Genomic DNA, 16,850 nt, shown 5'->3' on the forward strand with positions numbered 1-16,850 from the left:
GTGTGTGCCAGCGTGCTCACGCACCACTCTCTGCTGGAAGCAGGGCCCACCCTCAGCTGTGACACGTGCCTCTGTTCCGCCCTGGTCTCCACCACAAACTCCCGGGTTCAGGGCTGGTGGAGCCACAACGGACGGTCATGGTTCAGATCCCAGACGGCTGTGCCAGGCGTTACTGGAGGAGGCGTGGGGCTGGCGTTTCTCCCAGCAGGCGTTTCTCTGCGCACCCTGAGCAGGAGGGTGGGCTTGGTGGGGCTTGTTCTGAAGGGTCAGCAGCGCCGTAGCCACCCAGCCAGAGGCTCCTGCACCCAGGGGGCAGCTCGGCCGTGGGTCCAGCGGGGCAGCCTGGGGACCCTGCAGTTGGAGGGGGTGCAGCCTGGTGACCTTGTGGGGGGGACAGCCTGGTGACATGGGGGGTGATCAGCATGGTGATGTGTGGGGGCAGCCTGGTGACGAGTAGGGGGGCAGCCTGGTGACCCTGTGGGGGGCAGCCTGGTGATATGTAGGGCAGCCTGGTGACCATGTGTGTGGGGGGGATCAGCCTGGTGATGTGTGGGGGCAGCCTGGTGACAAGTAGGGGGGCAGCCTGGTGACCCTGTGGGGGGACAGCCTGGTGGCCGTGAGGGGGGCATCCTGGTGGCCATGTGTGGGGGCAGCCTGGTGACCATGGGGCGGGGGCAGAGAGCGCCTGGGGCGGCCGTGGCCTCTGGGAGGCAGGGACGCTCTGCGAGACTTGCAGAGCTCGGCACTCGGGACCGCAAGCTGGCTCATCAGCGTCTGTGAGCAGAAGGTCCCGCAGGCCAGTTGCAGGGCCTAAGGCAGGGGGCTCCAGGGGCGCAGCCCGCCCCCTCCTCTGCGGGGCTCCCCAGCAGCCCCTGCCCCGTCACCCTGCCCTCACCCCACCCCCCCAGAGTGGCTCAGGGGCCAGGCCCCCGGGTGAGAGGAGACACAGCCGTTGGGCCACTCAGGGCAGCCCTGCCGCAGCTGGTCCAGTGCGTCTGAGTCCAGGGGGTGACGTGAGGCGGTGACTCTGAGGACTGCCTGAGGAGGAAACCTGAGGCGGGGCTCCTCTCGAGGCTGCCCTGAGTGTGGACCCTCTTTTTCTCCAGGAGCTTGGGCCCCCCGGGCGCTGAGCGCTGTCAGTCAGGGCAGGTCCGTGCGTCTGTGTTTCTTCTGTGCTGTGACCTGCAGGACGCTGGTGGGGAGGGTCAGACAGGCCCCGGTGTTCCTCCAAACGTGCTCCGCTGGAACCCCGTTCTTGGCGTTCTTCTGGGGGGAGATCACAGCCTTGGGCACCCTCTGTGTGCATGTGTGCATGTACGTGTGTTCATGTATGCTGCGTGTGCATGCTGTGCCCGCACATATGTTGCGTGTGTCACGCGGTCACGCGTGCTGTGTATATGCACGTGTGCATGCTTTGCACACGTGTGTGCGTGTGGTTCATGTGCATGCGTGTTTCACATGTGTGTGTGCACATACGTGTGTGACACGTGTGTCACGTCAGGCATGCCTGGGCTCCCGTGTGAGGCGCTGGGCGCTCTGACACTGGGCGTCAGGAATGGACAGGGCCCCATGGAAGGAGGGGCTGGAGGGCGGTGAGGAGGGGCACGCAGGTAACAGCCTGAGCATTGGGTTTACATCCTCCACAGGTTTTCCTGGCACGAGCGCACATCTCAGGGGTTTCCCTGTCACTCAGCAATTCCTGTTTCTTGTTTTGGGGTCTGTTTTGCTAGACAAAGTATGTTTGTCTGTGAAATAAATGTTGGGGCTCAATGAAGTTGAAGTACTTGGTTTTCCAGGAGCAAAGGTGACTGACGTCGCCCCCTCTGCCCTTTGGGGAGCTAAACCCACGCCCTCTCCTCCCCTAACGTGGGGTCAGGGCCATCCGTGCCCTTGGGCAGCGGCGAGTCTTCACTCCTCTGAAGCCCCCTGCGGTGCTCGGCGTTGTGCCGAGTCCTCCCTGGCAGGCGGGTGGGGTGTGAACCCCTGCGGTGGCGTGTTTGGAGCTGGCCCAGCCCTCTCTGAGCTGTTTTCTCGGTGTCTGCCTCCTTTCGAAGCACCTTCAGCACTGGCCCGGGGAGGTCCCAGATCCTAGCCTTGGACCTGCCAGCCGCTGTGGGCAGGAGCAGGGTCAGCAGGCAAGCTGTGCTGTGCTGACCAGGCCGGCGCCATGTGCGGGGGGCAGCCCACCCGGGGGGCAGTCTCAGGACATCCTGGTCTGTGCAGGCTTCTTTGTAGAAGCAACACATGTGCCTGGAATCATGGGACCCGCCAGGGAGTAGGGTGGGCGCTGTTTGCGGCTCTTCCCTCCCTCCTTTCCAAGAGTCCTGTGAAGGGACAGCCTAACAACTGACCAGCTAGCTAGCTCACTGGTGACCGGTGACCGATCCCTTCTGGTTACTGGCTCAGCCTGGGCGCCTGTGTATGCCCAGGTTCAGGTGACTAGACGTGACACGGCCTGACCGAGGAGGTCAGTTAATGGGAGCAAAGATGGTGAGTTTACGTTAAATTCTCCCGGCATTAGCGCCGACGCGTATCTGAAGGGCTTGGAATAAGGGGTAGGACACTTCTGCACAGTTCACATGGTGCGGGGGAGCCGTGCCCTCACCTCCTCTCTGGTTCTTGGGTCGTGAGGGGGAGGTGAGGAACCCCGGGTCAAATGGACCCCTCCCCAGCGAGCCTCAGTTGCGGGAAGAAAGGCAGGCCTCCCTGAGTGGGCGGGGTCCATCCGGGAGCGGGTTTGTCTGTCTCCTCTCTGGGCAGCATGGTGGGAGGGCAGGGTTGGGGCAGGCAGAGGCCCACCTTGGGTCTGCACATCACATCACCCACCTTGTTTACGGAGCTTGTGCTGTTTCCCAGCCAACACTTCTCTGGATCAACTGCCCAGCATCCCTCTATTTCCACAGTCAGCTGTGACCACGCACTGACCCCTCCTGTCCTCTGTAGCCTGCCCAGGGCCCATGGCTGGGGCTGGGCGCGGGGCTTGCGGCCCTCGAGATGGTTGGGGAACGAGAGCGTTGTTCACTGCCTTAACCAGAGGGGAGGTGCGGGGGGTGGGGGGGCAGCTCTGCTCTGCGGGGCGCGAGGAACTGCGTGCAAGTAACCGAGGAGCAACAAACGCCAGTCCACCCGCGCAGAGCTGTTTGTTCCCACCGCCTGGCCTACCCAGAGGCGTGGGGGCGGGGGGTCATTGGTGCCAGGGAGCCAGCTCGGCCCCTGCCCCAGCCCAGACTCTGCGGTGGATGTGGCCATGAGGCGGATGTGCTGGAGCTGGCGAGCTGTGGAGTCCAGGCTGCAGACCCCACCCTCCACCCGCCCCAGGGGCTAAGGTGCTGGGGTTGCCATGGCAACGGAGATCCTGGTGACAGGATCTTGGGACTCAGGCCTCCTCTCATGTGGAGCGCGGGTGTCCTGCGAGGTGCCCGGGAGCCCAGACCTTGGAGTCGTGGCCCTGGCATGGCTGTGACCCTCGGGGCCCCTGCCCCGGACCAGCGTCCCCAGCTCACACCATCCTCGGGTGTGTGATCAGGCCCAGGACCCACACGCTCACCGTGCTCACTGAACATATTCCGCCTCCTTCCTCTCTGAGTGGAGCCCCAGATGGGGCGGAAGCTGCGCACAGTCTGGGGGCCAGAGGTCCAAAGTCTGGGCGCCCCGCTTCGCTGACGCGCGTTTTGTTTTGCAGACGGCGCCTTCCCTCCGTCCTGATAAGCCGGCAGGGGGCGTGGTCCTCCTCTGCTAAGGGCTCTGGTCCCACCAGGCGGCCTCCCCCAGGGCCCTCTTTCCCGCCCCCAGGCCCCGCCCCCCGGGGACGCCCCACGGGGCTAGGCTTTAGCACGTGGATTTGGGGGACGCAAGCCCGCAGCCCACGACACCTCCTGTTTCTCTTCATCGCTCACCCCAAGGAAGCTGCCTGCAGGTCACAGGAGCCCCCCACCGCACTGGGCCTCCACACACGGTCATCGGCAGAGCCCAGTCACACTCTAGTCTCCGCACGCTGGTGCCTAACCCCTTCCCGTAGGTGCAGACTTTAACTTCTGTGGCCATCTGTATTGTGCTCCATGTACCAGTGCGCGAGCCCTGGGTTCGAACCCTGGGTTGGGAAGTTCCCCTGGAGAAGGGAACGGCTACCCACTCCAGTATCCTTGCCTGGAGAATTCCATGGATTGTGTGATCCATGGGGTCGCAAAGAGTTGGACACGACTGAGCGACTTTCACTCACTCTCTCACTCCATGTACCAGAGGCAGGAAGAAGTGTGTCTTGCTGCTGCTGCTAAGTCGCTTCAGTCGTGTCTGACTCTGTGCAACCCCATAGACGGCAGCCCACCAGGCTCCCTCATCCCTGGGATTCTCCAGGCAAGAACACTGGAGTGGGTTGCCATTTCCTTCTCCAATGCATGAAAGTGAAAAGTGAAAGTGAAGTCGCTCAGTCGTGTCCGACTCTTCACGACCCCATGGACTGCAGCCCACCAGGCTCCTCCATCCATGGGATTTTCCAGGCAAGAGTACTGGAGTGTGGTGCCATTGCCTTCTCCGAAAGTGTGTCTTAAACAAGTCTAATAAATAAAGCCACCGTCTGCGCCCGAGCCTCACCCACATCGTCAGCTTGTGCGGTGTCCTGACCCGGCACCATCTGTGCACCATGGAGGCAGTGTCTTGCACACTTAGGGCTCGGGGAGGTGGCGCCCCAACCTCTGTGTCCCTGCCTCTGTCGCTGGGCCTCGACGTGGCCGAGGTTGTGTTTCCCAGGTGGGCTCTCTGGGGGCGTCGGGTGGGGGCACTGCTCAGGGGGTGCTCGCGGTGCGGGGCGGGTGGTAACGGGGACCCTGTCAGGACCTCGAGTCCTGCGCCCGCCCCTCCTGTGCGGCTTCCGGGTCCTGCCCACAGCCGGGTGGGTCCATCGAGGTCTCAGGAGAACTGGCGCTGCCGCTGTGCCCTCAGTGTACCCGCCAAGCAGGTCAGTGTGGGACTCCTTCAGGGGGAGCCGTTCTGTGTTGAGGGACCTGCTGGATCAGGCTTCTCGGATGAGGCTTCTCTGCTGGGGCTCAGGCTGGGGCTCTGACCCCCCGAAGAGGACGTCACCCGCACCCCTCGGGCCACACGCGCAGCCCGTGACGGACCACAGCCTGGAACCTTGCGCCTGCTGGGAGCTGCCTGTGGGTGCCCGAGATGCGGGGGCTGGGGCCTCAGCCACTTTGGAGAGGTCAGACTCCCCCACATGGGTACCCTCCACCTGCCGTTGCCATGGGTACCTCAGTTACAGGGCGGCCACGTGCCGGTGTGAATGAAACACGTTTGGTCTAATATCTTGCTTATGGCAAATGTGAGATGGTCCTTTTACACCTGAGGGAGCTGGTCACCAGAAGGGTGATGTCCCTGCTGGGAGCCTACAGCCCGAGGCGTGGGCCTCCCCCTGCTCCTCCCCCTCTCCCTCCTGGTCTCACCCCTCCTCCTCCTCCTCTGGGTCTCACTCCTCCCTCCCCTACCCCATCCTCTCACTCCTCCCGTCCCTCCCCCCTGTGGCCCCTCCCCCTCCTCCTGCTCCTCCCCCTCCCCTCCTGGTCTCACTCCTCCCCCCTCCCTCTCCTGGTCTCACCCCTCCCCCTCCTCCCCCTCCCCTGCTCCCCTCCTGATCTCACTCCTCCCCGCCCCCTCCCCCTCCTGATCTCACTGCTCCCCCCTCCCTCTCCTGGTCTCACCCCTCCCCCCCTCCCCTCCCCTTCCTGATCTCACTCCTCCCCTCCTCCCCTCCTGGTCTCACCCCTCCCCCTCCCCCCCTCCCCTGCTCCCCTCCTGATCTCACTCCTCCCCGCCCCCTCCCACTCCTGGTCTCACTCCTCCCCTGCACACAGAACTGTCCTGCTCAGAATACTGTTACGGCTCTGCGCTGCATACAGAGACTGCCAGCCATCCTGGTGTGGCGTCCAGGCCTGTGTGGCCTCACACTGACCCTCCGGTCCCTCCTCTGCCCCGGCTGGAGTTACATCCCTGCCGACTGCATCCCGCCCTGGCTGCGCTCTTGCATTTCTGCTCAGCCCCTCTCCGTCCCTCAGAATTCTACGTATCCTTCCAACGTGGCTCGAATACTGCTTTTCTCTGTGCAGTTTCTCCCAGTTCCCCATCCCAGTGAGTCTCTCCTCTCTATTTTCCACAGATGTTTGCTGATAACTTTATTATACAGTCATCACAGTTCAGCTTGGATCCTAGCTGACTGTAAGGGCTCGGGTCAGGCGTCTGGCTGGCCTCTGGAGTGCCTGCCTGCGGTGGAGCAGAGCAGGCCACGTATGTTGTGTGAGTGAAGCCGCGCAGCGTGCAGCCGTTTTGGCTTTTTTCACTTGGCACAATGTTGTGGCTGGTCTGTGGTTCCTCCCTTTTGTTCACTGGGTTGTTATTGCTGAGAACTAACTAATCCACAGGATGGACAGACCTGCTTGGTTCCCCCTCACTCGTTGGGCAGCATCTGAGCTATTTCCAGTTTGTTGTTCAGTCGCTCAGTAGTGTCCAGCTCTCTGCGACCCCGTGGACCACAGCATGCCTAGCTCCCCCGTCCATCGCCAGCTCCCGGAGCTCACACTCGTGTCTGTTGTCAGTGATGCCCTCCAACTACCTCACCCTCTGTCACCCCCTCTCCTCCCGCCTTCAGTCTTTCCCAGCATCAGGTTCTTTTCCAACAAGTCGGCTCTTCACATCAGGTGACCTAAGTATTGGAGTTTCAGCTTCACCATCAGTCATTCTTTCCAATGAATATTCAGGACTGATTTCCTTTAGGATGGACTGGTTGGATCTCCTTGCTGTCCAAGGGACTCTCAAGAGTCTTCTCCAGCACCACAGTTTGAAAGCATCAATTCTTCTAGGAGTTTTTGGTAGATTCATTGGAATTTTCCATGTGGAAAATTATGTTATCTGGAAATAGGCACAGTTTTGTTTCTTTTTCATGTGTGTGCCTTGTATTTCCTTGACTTGCCCCATTGCCCTGCAGAGAACCTTTAGCTCTGCTGTGATCAGTGCTGAGAGAGGACGTCCTCGCCTCGTTCCTGATCCGAGTGGGATGGGGTCTAGTTTCTCACCATTAGGTACAATGGCAGCTGAGGGCCTGAGTGGATGGATGTTCAGTATCAAGTGGATGAATATTCATCATAAAAAGGTGTTGAAGTAACTGATTTACTTCGTATTAAACCAGTCTTGCACCCCTTTAATAAACTCCATGCTGTGTAATGGAGTTGCATGTTAATATTGCTGGATCTTGCATGTTAATCTTATCTTATGGATCTTTATATCAATATTCACGAGGGATGTTAGTCTGCAGGTTTCTTTTTTTGTGTGGTACAGTGTTTGTCTGCTTTTGGTTCAGGTTAATATTAGCTATTGCTGCTGCTGCTGCTAAGTCGCTTCAGTCGTGTCCAACTCTGTGCAACCCCATAGACAGCAGCACACCAGGCTCCCCCATCCCTGGGACTCTCCAGGCAAGAACACTGGAGTGGGTTGCCATTTCCTTCTCCAATGCATGAAAGTGAAAAGTGAAAGTGAAGTCGCTCAGTCGTGTCCGACTCCTAGCGACCCCATGGACTGCAGCCCACAAGGCTCCTCCATCCATGGGATTTGCCAGGCAAGAGGACTGGAGTGGGGTGCCATCACCTTTTCCTAATATTAGCTACATAAACTTAAATGGAAACTTCTTCCTCCTTTTCTATTTTCCAGAAGGGATTCTGTAGAATTCATACTGATTCTTCCTTAGATGTTTGGTAGAATTATCCAGGGAAATCATCTGGGTTAGGAGATTTCTTTTGGGAAGGTCTTAAATTAAGAATTCAATTTTTCTAATAATTATAGGGCTATCAAATGATCTGCTTCATACTGGGTGAGTTGTGGTGGTTTGTGTTTCCAAGGGATGGGTCTGTTTGATCTCAGTTGCTGTGTGTGTGTGGGGGGGGGTCCGTTTGATCTCAGTTGCTCTGTGTGTGTGGGGGGGCTTGTCTGTTGCCTTGGAGGTCAGCAGGGTCTGTACTGCTGTCCCTGTTTCACTGCTGATGTTCATCGTGACTGCTCTCCCTTTTTCGTTGTCAGTCTTGCTAGAGGTTTGCCAATTTCACTGATCTTTTCAGGGAAGCAGCTTTTGTTTTCACTGACTTCTCTATTTTTATATTGCAGTTTTATTGATACCTTCTCTTTCCTTCTTTGGGTTTATTTTGCTCTCCTTTTTCTAGCTTCTTCATGTGGGGATTTATATGATTGATTTGAGTCTTTTTAATCTAGGTATTTAGTGCTTAAACTTTCCCTCAGTGCAGCTTCAAGCACAGATTTTGGTATGCTGTGTTTCCGTGTTCACTCAGTTCAGTGTATTTTCCCCTCGGATTCTTTTTGACCTGTGGCTTAGTTAGAAGTGTTGTTTAAGTTGCAAGTGTTTGGAGACTTTTCTTGTTATGTTTATGTTTTTGATTTCCAGTTTGACTCCATTGTGACTGGAGAACATACTCTGAATGATTCTGGTTCTTTTCGTCTTGCTGAGTTTTATTTGTGTTCCAGGACATGGTCCGCCTTAGTTGGATGAAGACGCACATGTTTAGGAGGGTAATTGAGATGATGAGAGTTTCTGCTTCTCCTATTTGCAGCTCTGGTGTTCGGTGTGTATACACTTAGAATCGATGTATCTTCTTGGCAAATGTACCCTTTCATCATTATATTATGTCTGGGTCCCTGGTAAGTTTGTTTGTTTTGAAGACTAATTCATGTGCTATTACAATAACTGCTGCTATTTTTCTTTGATTAATGATATATGTTTTTTTATCCTTTTACTTCCACTCAAATATTGGAGTGAGTTTCTTATAAACAGAATATAGTTGGGTCATGCGTTTTTAATCCACTCAGTGTCTATCTTCATTGGTTTGCTTAACCTATTTATTTATATTTAATGTAGTTATTGATTTATTAAGACTTAAAGTCCTATTTTTTGTTTTCTATGTGTTCTCTTTTATCTGTATTCTTTTCCTACATTACTTCAGGCTAATAGTCTTTACAAATCCATTTTAATGTATCTGTAGATCTGCCTCTTGTTAACCTTTTTAGTGGCTGGTACAGATAGTACATTATATATACAAAAGTCTCACCGTTTACTTGTGTCATAATTTTACTGTTTTGAGTGGGGTATAGAACTCTTACCTCCCTTTATGATTCGTTCCCTTGTTTTTTATAATTATTTTAAATATTCCCTCTGCATATACTGAGGAGCGCATCATAGTGTTGCTTCAACTGTCCAACATACCTTAGAAAGCTCAGAAGAGGGACGCTCATCACAGTTACTCGTGTCTTTGCTTTTCATGCCTTTTCCCCCTGGATGTTCCAAGGTTCCTTCTGCCATCACCTTATTTAGGGAAGTTCCTTCAGCAGTACTTTTGGGGCAGGTCTGCTGGTAAAGTCGGCTCTCATTTTCACTTATCTGAGAATGTCTTCTTTGCCCTGTCATTCCTGAACCGCACTTTTGCCAGGCATCTGGATTGGCTGTCTGTCAGGATTCTGGACTGACAGCTTCTTCTTTTAGCTCTTGAAAAATGTCATGTGATTTGACGTGGCCTGCCTGGTTTCGGGGTGAGCCTGGTGGGCTGCCGTCTATGGGGTCACACAGAGTTGGACACGACTGAAGCAACTTAGCAGCAGCAGCAGCAGCCTGGTTTCTAATGAGAAATCCTCTGTCATTTGAATTATGTTCCCCTTGTAGCTAAGGCATCATTTCTCTGACTATGTTCAATATTTTTTTCTTTGCATTCAGGTCTCAGAAGTTTAATTATCAGTGTCTTGGAGGCGATTGGGGCTCATCCTGCCTGGGGTGCTCAGCTTCTGGGCTCTTTTGGTTTATGTTGCTGTTCGGTCACTGAGTCGGGTCCAACTCCCTCCGACCCCATGGACTGCAGCACGCCAGGCTTCCTTGTCCTTCAGTGTCTCCCAGAACTTGCTCAAACTCATGTCCACTGAGTTGGTGATGCCATCCAACCATCTCACCCTCCGTCGTCCCCTTTTCCTTCTGCCTTCAATCTTTCCCAGCATCAGGGCCTTTTCAAATGACTGGCCCTTTCCATCAGGTGGCCAAGATATTGGAGCTTCAAGTTTATCTCTTGCCAAAACTGAGAAATTTTCAGCCATTATTATTATGTTTTGAGTAGATTTTCAGCCCTGCCTTCTTTCTCCTCTTCTCCTAGGACTCCTATATTACCTTAGTTCTTTTGTTATAGCCCCACAACCAGAGGCTCTGTCCTTGTTTTTCAGACTGTCTTCTCTCTGTTGCTGGCATTGGGTGGTTTTTATTGTCCTCTCTTCCAGGTCCCTGATTCGTCTCTCTGTCCCCTCCATCCTTCAATGAAGTGCGTCCACTGAGCTGTATATTTTGGTTGTTGTATTCTTAGTTACAACATTTTCACTTGGTCCTTTTTATATTCATTTCTTTACTGAGAATTCCCACTTTTCACTTGTTTTCCAGAGTGTTCGTGATTGTTCCCTGAAGCATTTGTATCGTGGCTGTGTTACATCTTTGTCAGATAAGGCCAACATCTCAGTGTTGGTGTCTGCGGACTGTCTTTTTTTCAGTTTGAGGTTTCCTTGGTTTTGGCGAGAGTGGTTTTCTGTGGAAGCCTGGGCGTTTGGGATTATATTATGAGACTCTGCATTTCATTGAAACTTGTGCAGTAGCTGCCTTTTCCTGGCACTGCTCTGCTGAGGTGGGGTGGGGCCTCTGTTGCTGCCGGTGGAGGTGGAAGCCCAGGTGCCCCCCGGAGCTCTGCGGACCCCTGAGGGCCAGCTCCTGTCCTCACTGCTGGGCAGTGGGGTCGGTGGGAGTCTGAGCCCCCGCTTGGTCTCCACTGGGGCCCGCGGAGCTGTGACCCCCCAGTGGGGAGGAAAGACCCCTCCCCGTCAGCTGCTCTGCCGACACTGGCAGGAGCCCTGGCCGCAGGAGGAGGACACCCAGGCCCCCTGTGGGCCTCTGCGGTGCTTGGTGGGAGTGGAGCTCTTCTGTCTGCAGCTGCTCAGTGGCTCCTCTCCTGACCCTCTCATGAGAGCGAGGTGGCTTCACTGGGGCCTGGCCGGCACCCGGGCTGCTGGTGACTCAGCTCTAAGCCTGAGATCACAAGCCAGGGAGGCCCCGGGGGCCCAGCACCTGCTTCTTGGCCCCTGGCCGTCTGCTTTCCGTGCTCTCAGCTGCCCATGTGTGCTTTCCAGGGACCGGCTGTGCTGCAGGGGCGAGCGCGGCCCACGTGTCTCATTGTCTTCCAGACGGGGACGGTCTCTCCCGGGGACGCCCAGCCCCCGGAGCTGCGCCTTCCTCTGACTCTCTACCCAAGCGCCCCGTTTCTGCCCGCGCCAGGACAGCTGAGCGATCTGGGCTAGGGGTTCAGCGCTCTTCTCTGGCCCATACAGACCCCAAAGTTAGCATGACTCAGGCTGCTGCGCTCTTCAGATAAAAATATTATCAAAGCTCTGTTATTTAAATTTTAACTTCAACTTTTTTCCACCGAAAGTTCTTTCTGTGCTCTTGACTCTTTCTGTTCCTGGTGGACGTCAACGCGGAGACCAGATTTTGGGGAATAAGACCAGGCCTGTTTTCCGGGTCCGAGGTGCTAGATACTACGCTTGTGTTGCAAATGTGCTCTCGCTTGTGGGTCTTCGGGGAACGGGCCAGTGACAGCCACACGAGCACGTTCCATGTGGGGTGCTTTCTCGCCGTGCCTGTTGCGTGGAGCATGCTTGCTGACAGTAAGCGTATGTAATCCTGAAGCAAGGGCGGCTGTGCCTCTGGGGCTGGTCTCCCTGCAGCGACCTCCCCCGAGTTGTCAGGGCAGAAGCTGAGCTGCCCACGGCTGCACTTCCTGCAGCTCCCGCTCAGGATAAGGCCACGGGCTTCTGAGACTTAGAAGTGACCCAGCTGTTTGAATCTTGCCGTTCGTAAATTTTAAAAAATGTTAGGTTTGCATTTGAAAATTACTGAAGTGTGTTCATGAAGGCAGCTTATGTGCGAGACGTTCTTCTAATTCTGCCCAGAATAAGTGTTCTCAGCGAGCTGTGGACCTGCTTGCTCCCCGCTCACACACACACGCAAACAAGCATAGCCGTCCTGTTGCGAAGGTTTTTGGTAATGTGTTTTTGTACAGGGCATAAAAATATATCTCTGTAATTACATGATATTTAGTGATTAGATAATTATGGATAATTGCACGGGGTAGTTCTAAGTGCTAAAGTGTTACCATAAGATCTAAAATGTACAAATTGCATAATAATTATTCTTGGGAGTTATTTGGTAATTCTGAGCATAATTATCATGTGATCTGCAGTGCATGTAATTAATGCATAGGCACATGGATTTTGCCTTCATAACTACTTCGCCCTTGTTATAAAGCTCTTTGTCATAACATTTGAGTATTAAGTATAACGTAATTGGCTCCCAGATACAGTACATTAAGCCCCATGATAATTGCTTTCATAGTAACAATAACCCTTATTTCATTTCCAACATGTGGCTCTTAAGCAGGTCAGGGTTGTGAGGAGCAAACAGCCAGGACGTGGCAGCCGCGAGCAAGTGGAGCGGCGCGGAGCACTGGCCACTGGCTCACTGTTGGGTGAGGAGCACCTCCTGTGGCCAGGCCTCCCCAGGCAGAAGGGTCGCGTCTTCCCCGTGAACAGAGTCTGTCTGCTGACCGTGGCGCTCACCTCCTGTCCAGCCCGGCCCCGCCCCGCCTGTGTTGTTCATATAGCAAAGCACCCACCACGTTTCTGGTCTAGGCGGAGGGCTGGGGTTCGATAAGGAGAAGAGCTCATAAGAAACCGCAGAGAGGGGCCTTGGCTGATTGGTGAGATTGCGGGAGAGCACCCCAGCAGTGGCTCGGGGACCGCAGCAGGGCCTCCGGCTCAGCCTCCACACTAACACGGTGCCTGCCACTCTCTCCCCAGGTCTCACGTGGCAGGATGACTCCACCCAGCGTGTGATGGCCCGGGAGCTCGCCAGCCTTCCCCAGACCCACCCGCGCCACCCCGAGGCGTCCAGCCCCGCCAGGTAAAGCGGACCTGTTCGTGTCTCTTCCCTGGCCCGTGTCCACCAGCCCTCTCCTTGTTTCATGGAGCGAAGAGCCCCGTCTCTCTGGTGTAGATGCTCCGGAAGTTGGGATGTGGGGAAGGGGAAGATGGGACTCCCCCCACCACAGGGTCCTGGCCCCCTGGGAGGGTGTGAGGGGGACCCTCCCACAAGGGATTGGTCTCAACAACGGACGTGCCCAAGGGTCTATCTCCCTTCCCGGGACCCTTGGAGAGTCTGCGTCTCCAGAGCCTTGGTTAAAAGCAGGAGGGTCAAGAATTCTCATTTCCCAGTAAGAATTTATGCTCAGTTTAGTACAAAAAGCGAATTAAGCCATGGAAGCCGCGTTCGGGCCCCCAGCACAGCAGCCTGTGAGAGCCGGATTGTTCCACCTCGTCGTCTCCGCACACGTGCGGAGGGTGTGGAAGCTTTGCCCACTTGTGCAGGAGGACACCGGCCTGGGGAGGGGAGGGGCGGCCCATGGGCAGCGTGCGGGAGCTGGCTGCCGTCCCCAAGCTGACGGGCGGCTGCTCCTCAAGGTCAGACAGCAGGGAAGGGACCGCCCCTTCGGCTTAGCGGGGAAGCCCACCGTCTGCCCGCAGCCTCGGGTAGAGAAATCCCAGTGCAGAAGCATCGGCCTCCTCCTTCCTGCTCAGTCCGTCCAGCAGAGGGGCAGCCAGGCCGCCGGGTCCCGCAGAGTCAACGCGCCAGACGTGAGAGCACGTGCACCGGCGGCCCTCCCCGGCCAGGCTGTGCGCGTCTTGAGGGGAGGTGGGAGCTCTGCCTTGTCATCCTCACTGGTCTGTTGAGCTTCATCAATGAGAACCTGCCTCGGGAGTCTGTTCTGCAAAAATAACACTCAAAAAGCAGTCAGGCTGTCCATTTTCATCTGGGCGGGTTCACACTCTTCGCGCTGGTCTTTGAGCAACACGTGGGCGCTTCACACAGCCCACGGCGCCTTCCTGCTGGCGCCGAGGCTCCTGAGCGGGCTGCACTGTCCCAGGCAACCTCGGACGCCACGGAGGAGGCCACGGCGCGGGGGGTCGGGAGCGCCAGGAGGCAGAGCAGAACAGCTGCCCCGGCTGGACAGGTGCCGAGCGTGGGGAAGGCCAGGTCGCCTCACAGAAAGAGAGTTTCCAGAGAGAACGCCCGAGAAGTCAGACGAGGGCCACACCCAGGTAGCCACGTTCTTACCACTGGTGATGCTGTCGTTTAAAACAGTTGCCCGTTTGCTGTGAAAAATAACGTGGCTTTTTAGATTACAAGTGAGATTAAAAGTTTAAAAATACACATGTGAAGAGGTTGGAGTTTTCTATATGAACTTCCTGTGCACGATCTGTGTCTGTATAGAAGTGTTTCTGTATGTTCCTGGGCTGTTTCTCTCCATATGGAGTCTTCTGTGTGAGGCTGGTAGCTCTTCATGTGCCCCGTTCTGGAGAAGCAGATTTGTGGTCTGTTCCGCCCGTGAACGAGGTGTGGTCGCCAGTGGAACTGGGCTCATAGCCTCCTGGGCTGGACGGATCATGTCTTTCTCGAGGGTGTTGAACCCGAATAAACCAACCGTCTGGCTCTAAAGGCAGAGCCTTGTGCCGGGGGTGGCACTCTGGGATGCTCCCCAGTAGCCGCCCCACCATACTCCACCCCAGGAGACGTTGGCCTCCAGCAGGCAACCAGCAGGCGTTGGCCTCAGGCTCGGCGGGTTGGGGTAGACTCACCCCCAGCTGGCAGGCAGGGCTGGCAGCACAGCCACCTTTCTGCCAAGGCCACAGCCACTCGGACCCCCACTCTGCCTCTTCAAGCCCTCCCTCCCTAGACCCAGCCATTCTCCTCCGTGAGCTTGCGGTTCTCCTGGTCCTGCGGTGTCTCTGCAAGCGGCTCCCTTACTGGAGATGCTGTGCGTCCCGTCGGGCATCTGCTGGTGACTTAGCAGCCAGCACGGGAATCCTGGCCGCCCAGGCTATCCCTCGGTGTTTGTCAGGAAACATACACGCGGAATGATGCACATGGATATGCATGGAATAATGTTCCTTCTTTTCGAAAATCTCCTGCTAAATTTTCTTCAGTGTTGAATTGTCTGCTGCCCAGTATATATTTTAAACGATCTTTCTGTGTGGTTAAATCCCGTACCACTCCCACTGTCTTCTCAGATCATTGGTGAAATATGCTCACAGGTCTCACTGTGTGAATTTGGAGCCTTCACATTTCTGCAGAGCACTCTCATCCTTTCCACAGGGATTCCCAGTTGTGTTGACTTCGTGTGATCACAGTGCTGTGTTATCACTTAAAACTTGCTCATTGCACGCGTGGTTATTACACTTTGCCATCCACGTCTATCTTTACCCTTTAACACAGTTTATAAAAAGAGTTATCTCCTGGATTTTCCTCTTTCTACTATCATTAGACGTATTTACTGTTTTGTTTTTTTTTAATGAAGCTCTTGAGCTGAAAGTTTTGTCCTTATCTTTTCATCACTTGCGGCTGTGCGTTCGCCTGCGAGCGTGGTTCTGGCGACGTCCTGCGATGTCGACAGGCCCGTTTGCCTGTGTTCTCGATTATCTGCCACTGTAGCTGTGCACCCTGTGGGAGCAGTAAGTGCAGGCTTGCATTTCGTCCTACTCATGTCTTCTTTAGACTTTAAATTACTGTCTACTTTTACTGCATTTTCATCAGAGAATGTGACATGTTCAGCTTTTTCTTTTTAGAAATTTGGGATTTCTTTGTGGCCTAGTTTATACCACATGTTTATTAATTTTCAGTGGATACTTAAAAACCTTGTATCCACTATTAAAGAGCACATTTTTATAGATGGTTAGACATAAAATTTATAACTATGTATAAATTACTCAGAGTCAGATTCTTTATTTATATTTTGATTTATTGAAATGTCTCAGGCAGAAGCCTTATTTCCATTTGTATTTTGCTTCACACACGTGGGGGTCTGACACCCAGCGCAGCTCCCGGCATCTCCTCACTGTGGGCGTCACACCTGCTGTGGTTAGATGGAGCCTTGTCGTCTTTATTGCTCTTTGTCTTGACCCCACTTTTCTACGATTGGTACTGCCGTGCCTGTGTCCTCCGGGTGCTGCTGCCTCACTCACCCTCTGAAAGCCTGCCCTTTGGATGCTCTGACTGGCAGGTGGCTTTTACAAACAGTGTCACGCGGCATTTTTGGAGCCCCTGGGCATCTCCGTGAGACCCCTGACTTCTCTGCCCTTCTTCCCCCCGTGACCGTGACTCTGCTTCCACCACCTCTGGTGTTTGTAGCCGAGCCTCTCACTTTACACTCAGCCTGCGGCCGTCGCCTCTTGGCTCTCCAGGGAGGTTTTGAAGTGACAGGTCTGAGCCCCACCTCCATCCAGGCACGGCCCTGGCAGCTGGCATGGACCGTGTCCGGGGGGCGTCCAGCCCAGAGCTGTTGACTAAAGAAGGAAGGAGCGGGTGAAAGACCTCGTGGCACTTGGTGACTACAGGAGTCATCGCAGTGACCAGAATCCTGCCGGCCCTTCGTTCCTCAGAGGACGTGACTGAGCTGTGAGCTCTGCTTCCGTGAAAAATAAAATGGTTAGAAATAACCATTTCCAAAAGTAAATGATGGTTAGATGGGTTAGGCTTATGGACAAAGGGAGTGAGAGCCAGGCTGTGGCGTGCTCTTTGCAACGATTCTACTTATAATTCGGAGTCTTTCCTGTAGCAAACTGGGGGACACCGTAAAGCAGCCTGTGTTATTGGAGCCTGAAGGTCAGTGCAGGGGGTGGGAAAGTGACCAGTGGAGACGACACGCTTGGTCTTCCGAGGTAGAGAA

General features: G+C 55.0%; 1 protein-coding gene across 2 annotated transcripts in view; it reads left to right on the forward strand.

The window, feature by feature from the left end:
* Positions 1-16,850, forward strand: part of PTPRN2 (protein tyrosine phosphatase receptor type N2) — a 607,146-nt gene that overhangs the window by 188,283 nt on the left and 402,013 nt on the right. For both annotated transcript variants that reach the window (XM_086394674.1, XM_086394675.1), the window contains exon 4: positions 12,928-13,030. In XM_086394674.1, the coding sequence (XP_086250800.1) occupies positions 12,928-13,030 (103 nt within the window). The remainder of the gene's footprint in view (positions 1-12,927; positions 13,031-16,850) is intronic.

The sequence above is a fragment of the Bos grunniens genome, chromosome 4 (assembly GCF_055505025.1).
Source record: "Bos grunniens cultivar Pamir isolate PY7600 chromosome 4, Bosgru_T2T1.0, whole genome shotgun sequence".
NCBI classification, from domain to species: domain Eukaryota; kingdom Metazoa; phylum Chordata; class Mammalia; order Artiodactyla; family Bovidae; genus Bos; species Bos grunniens.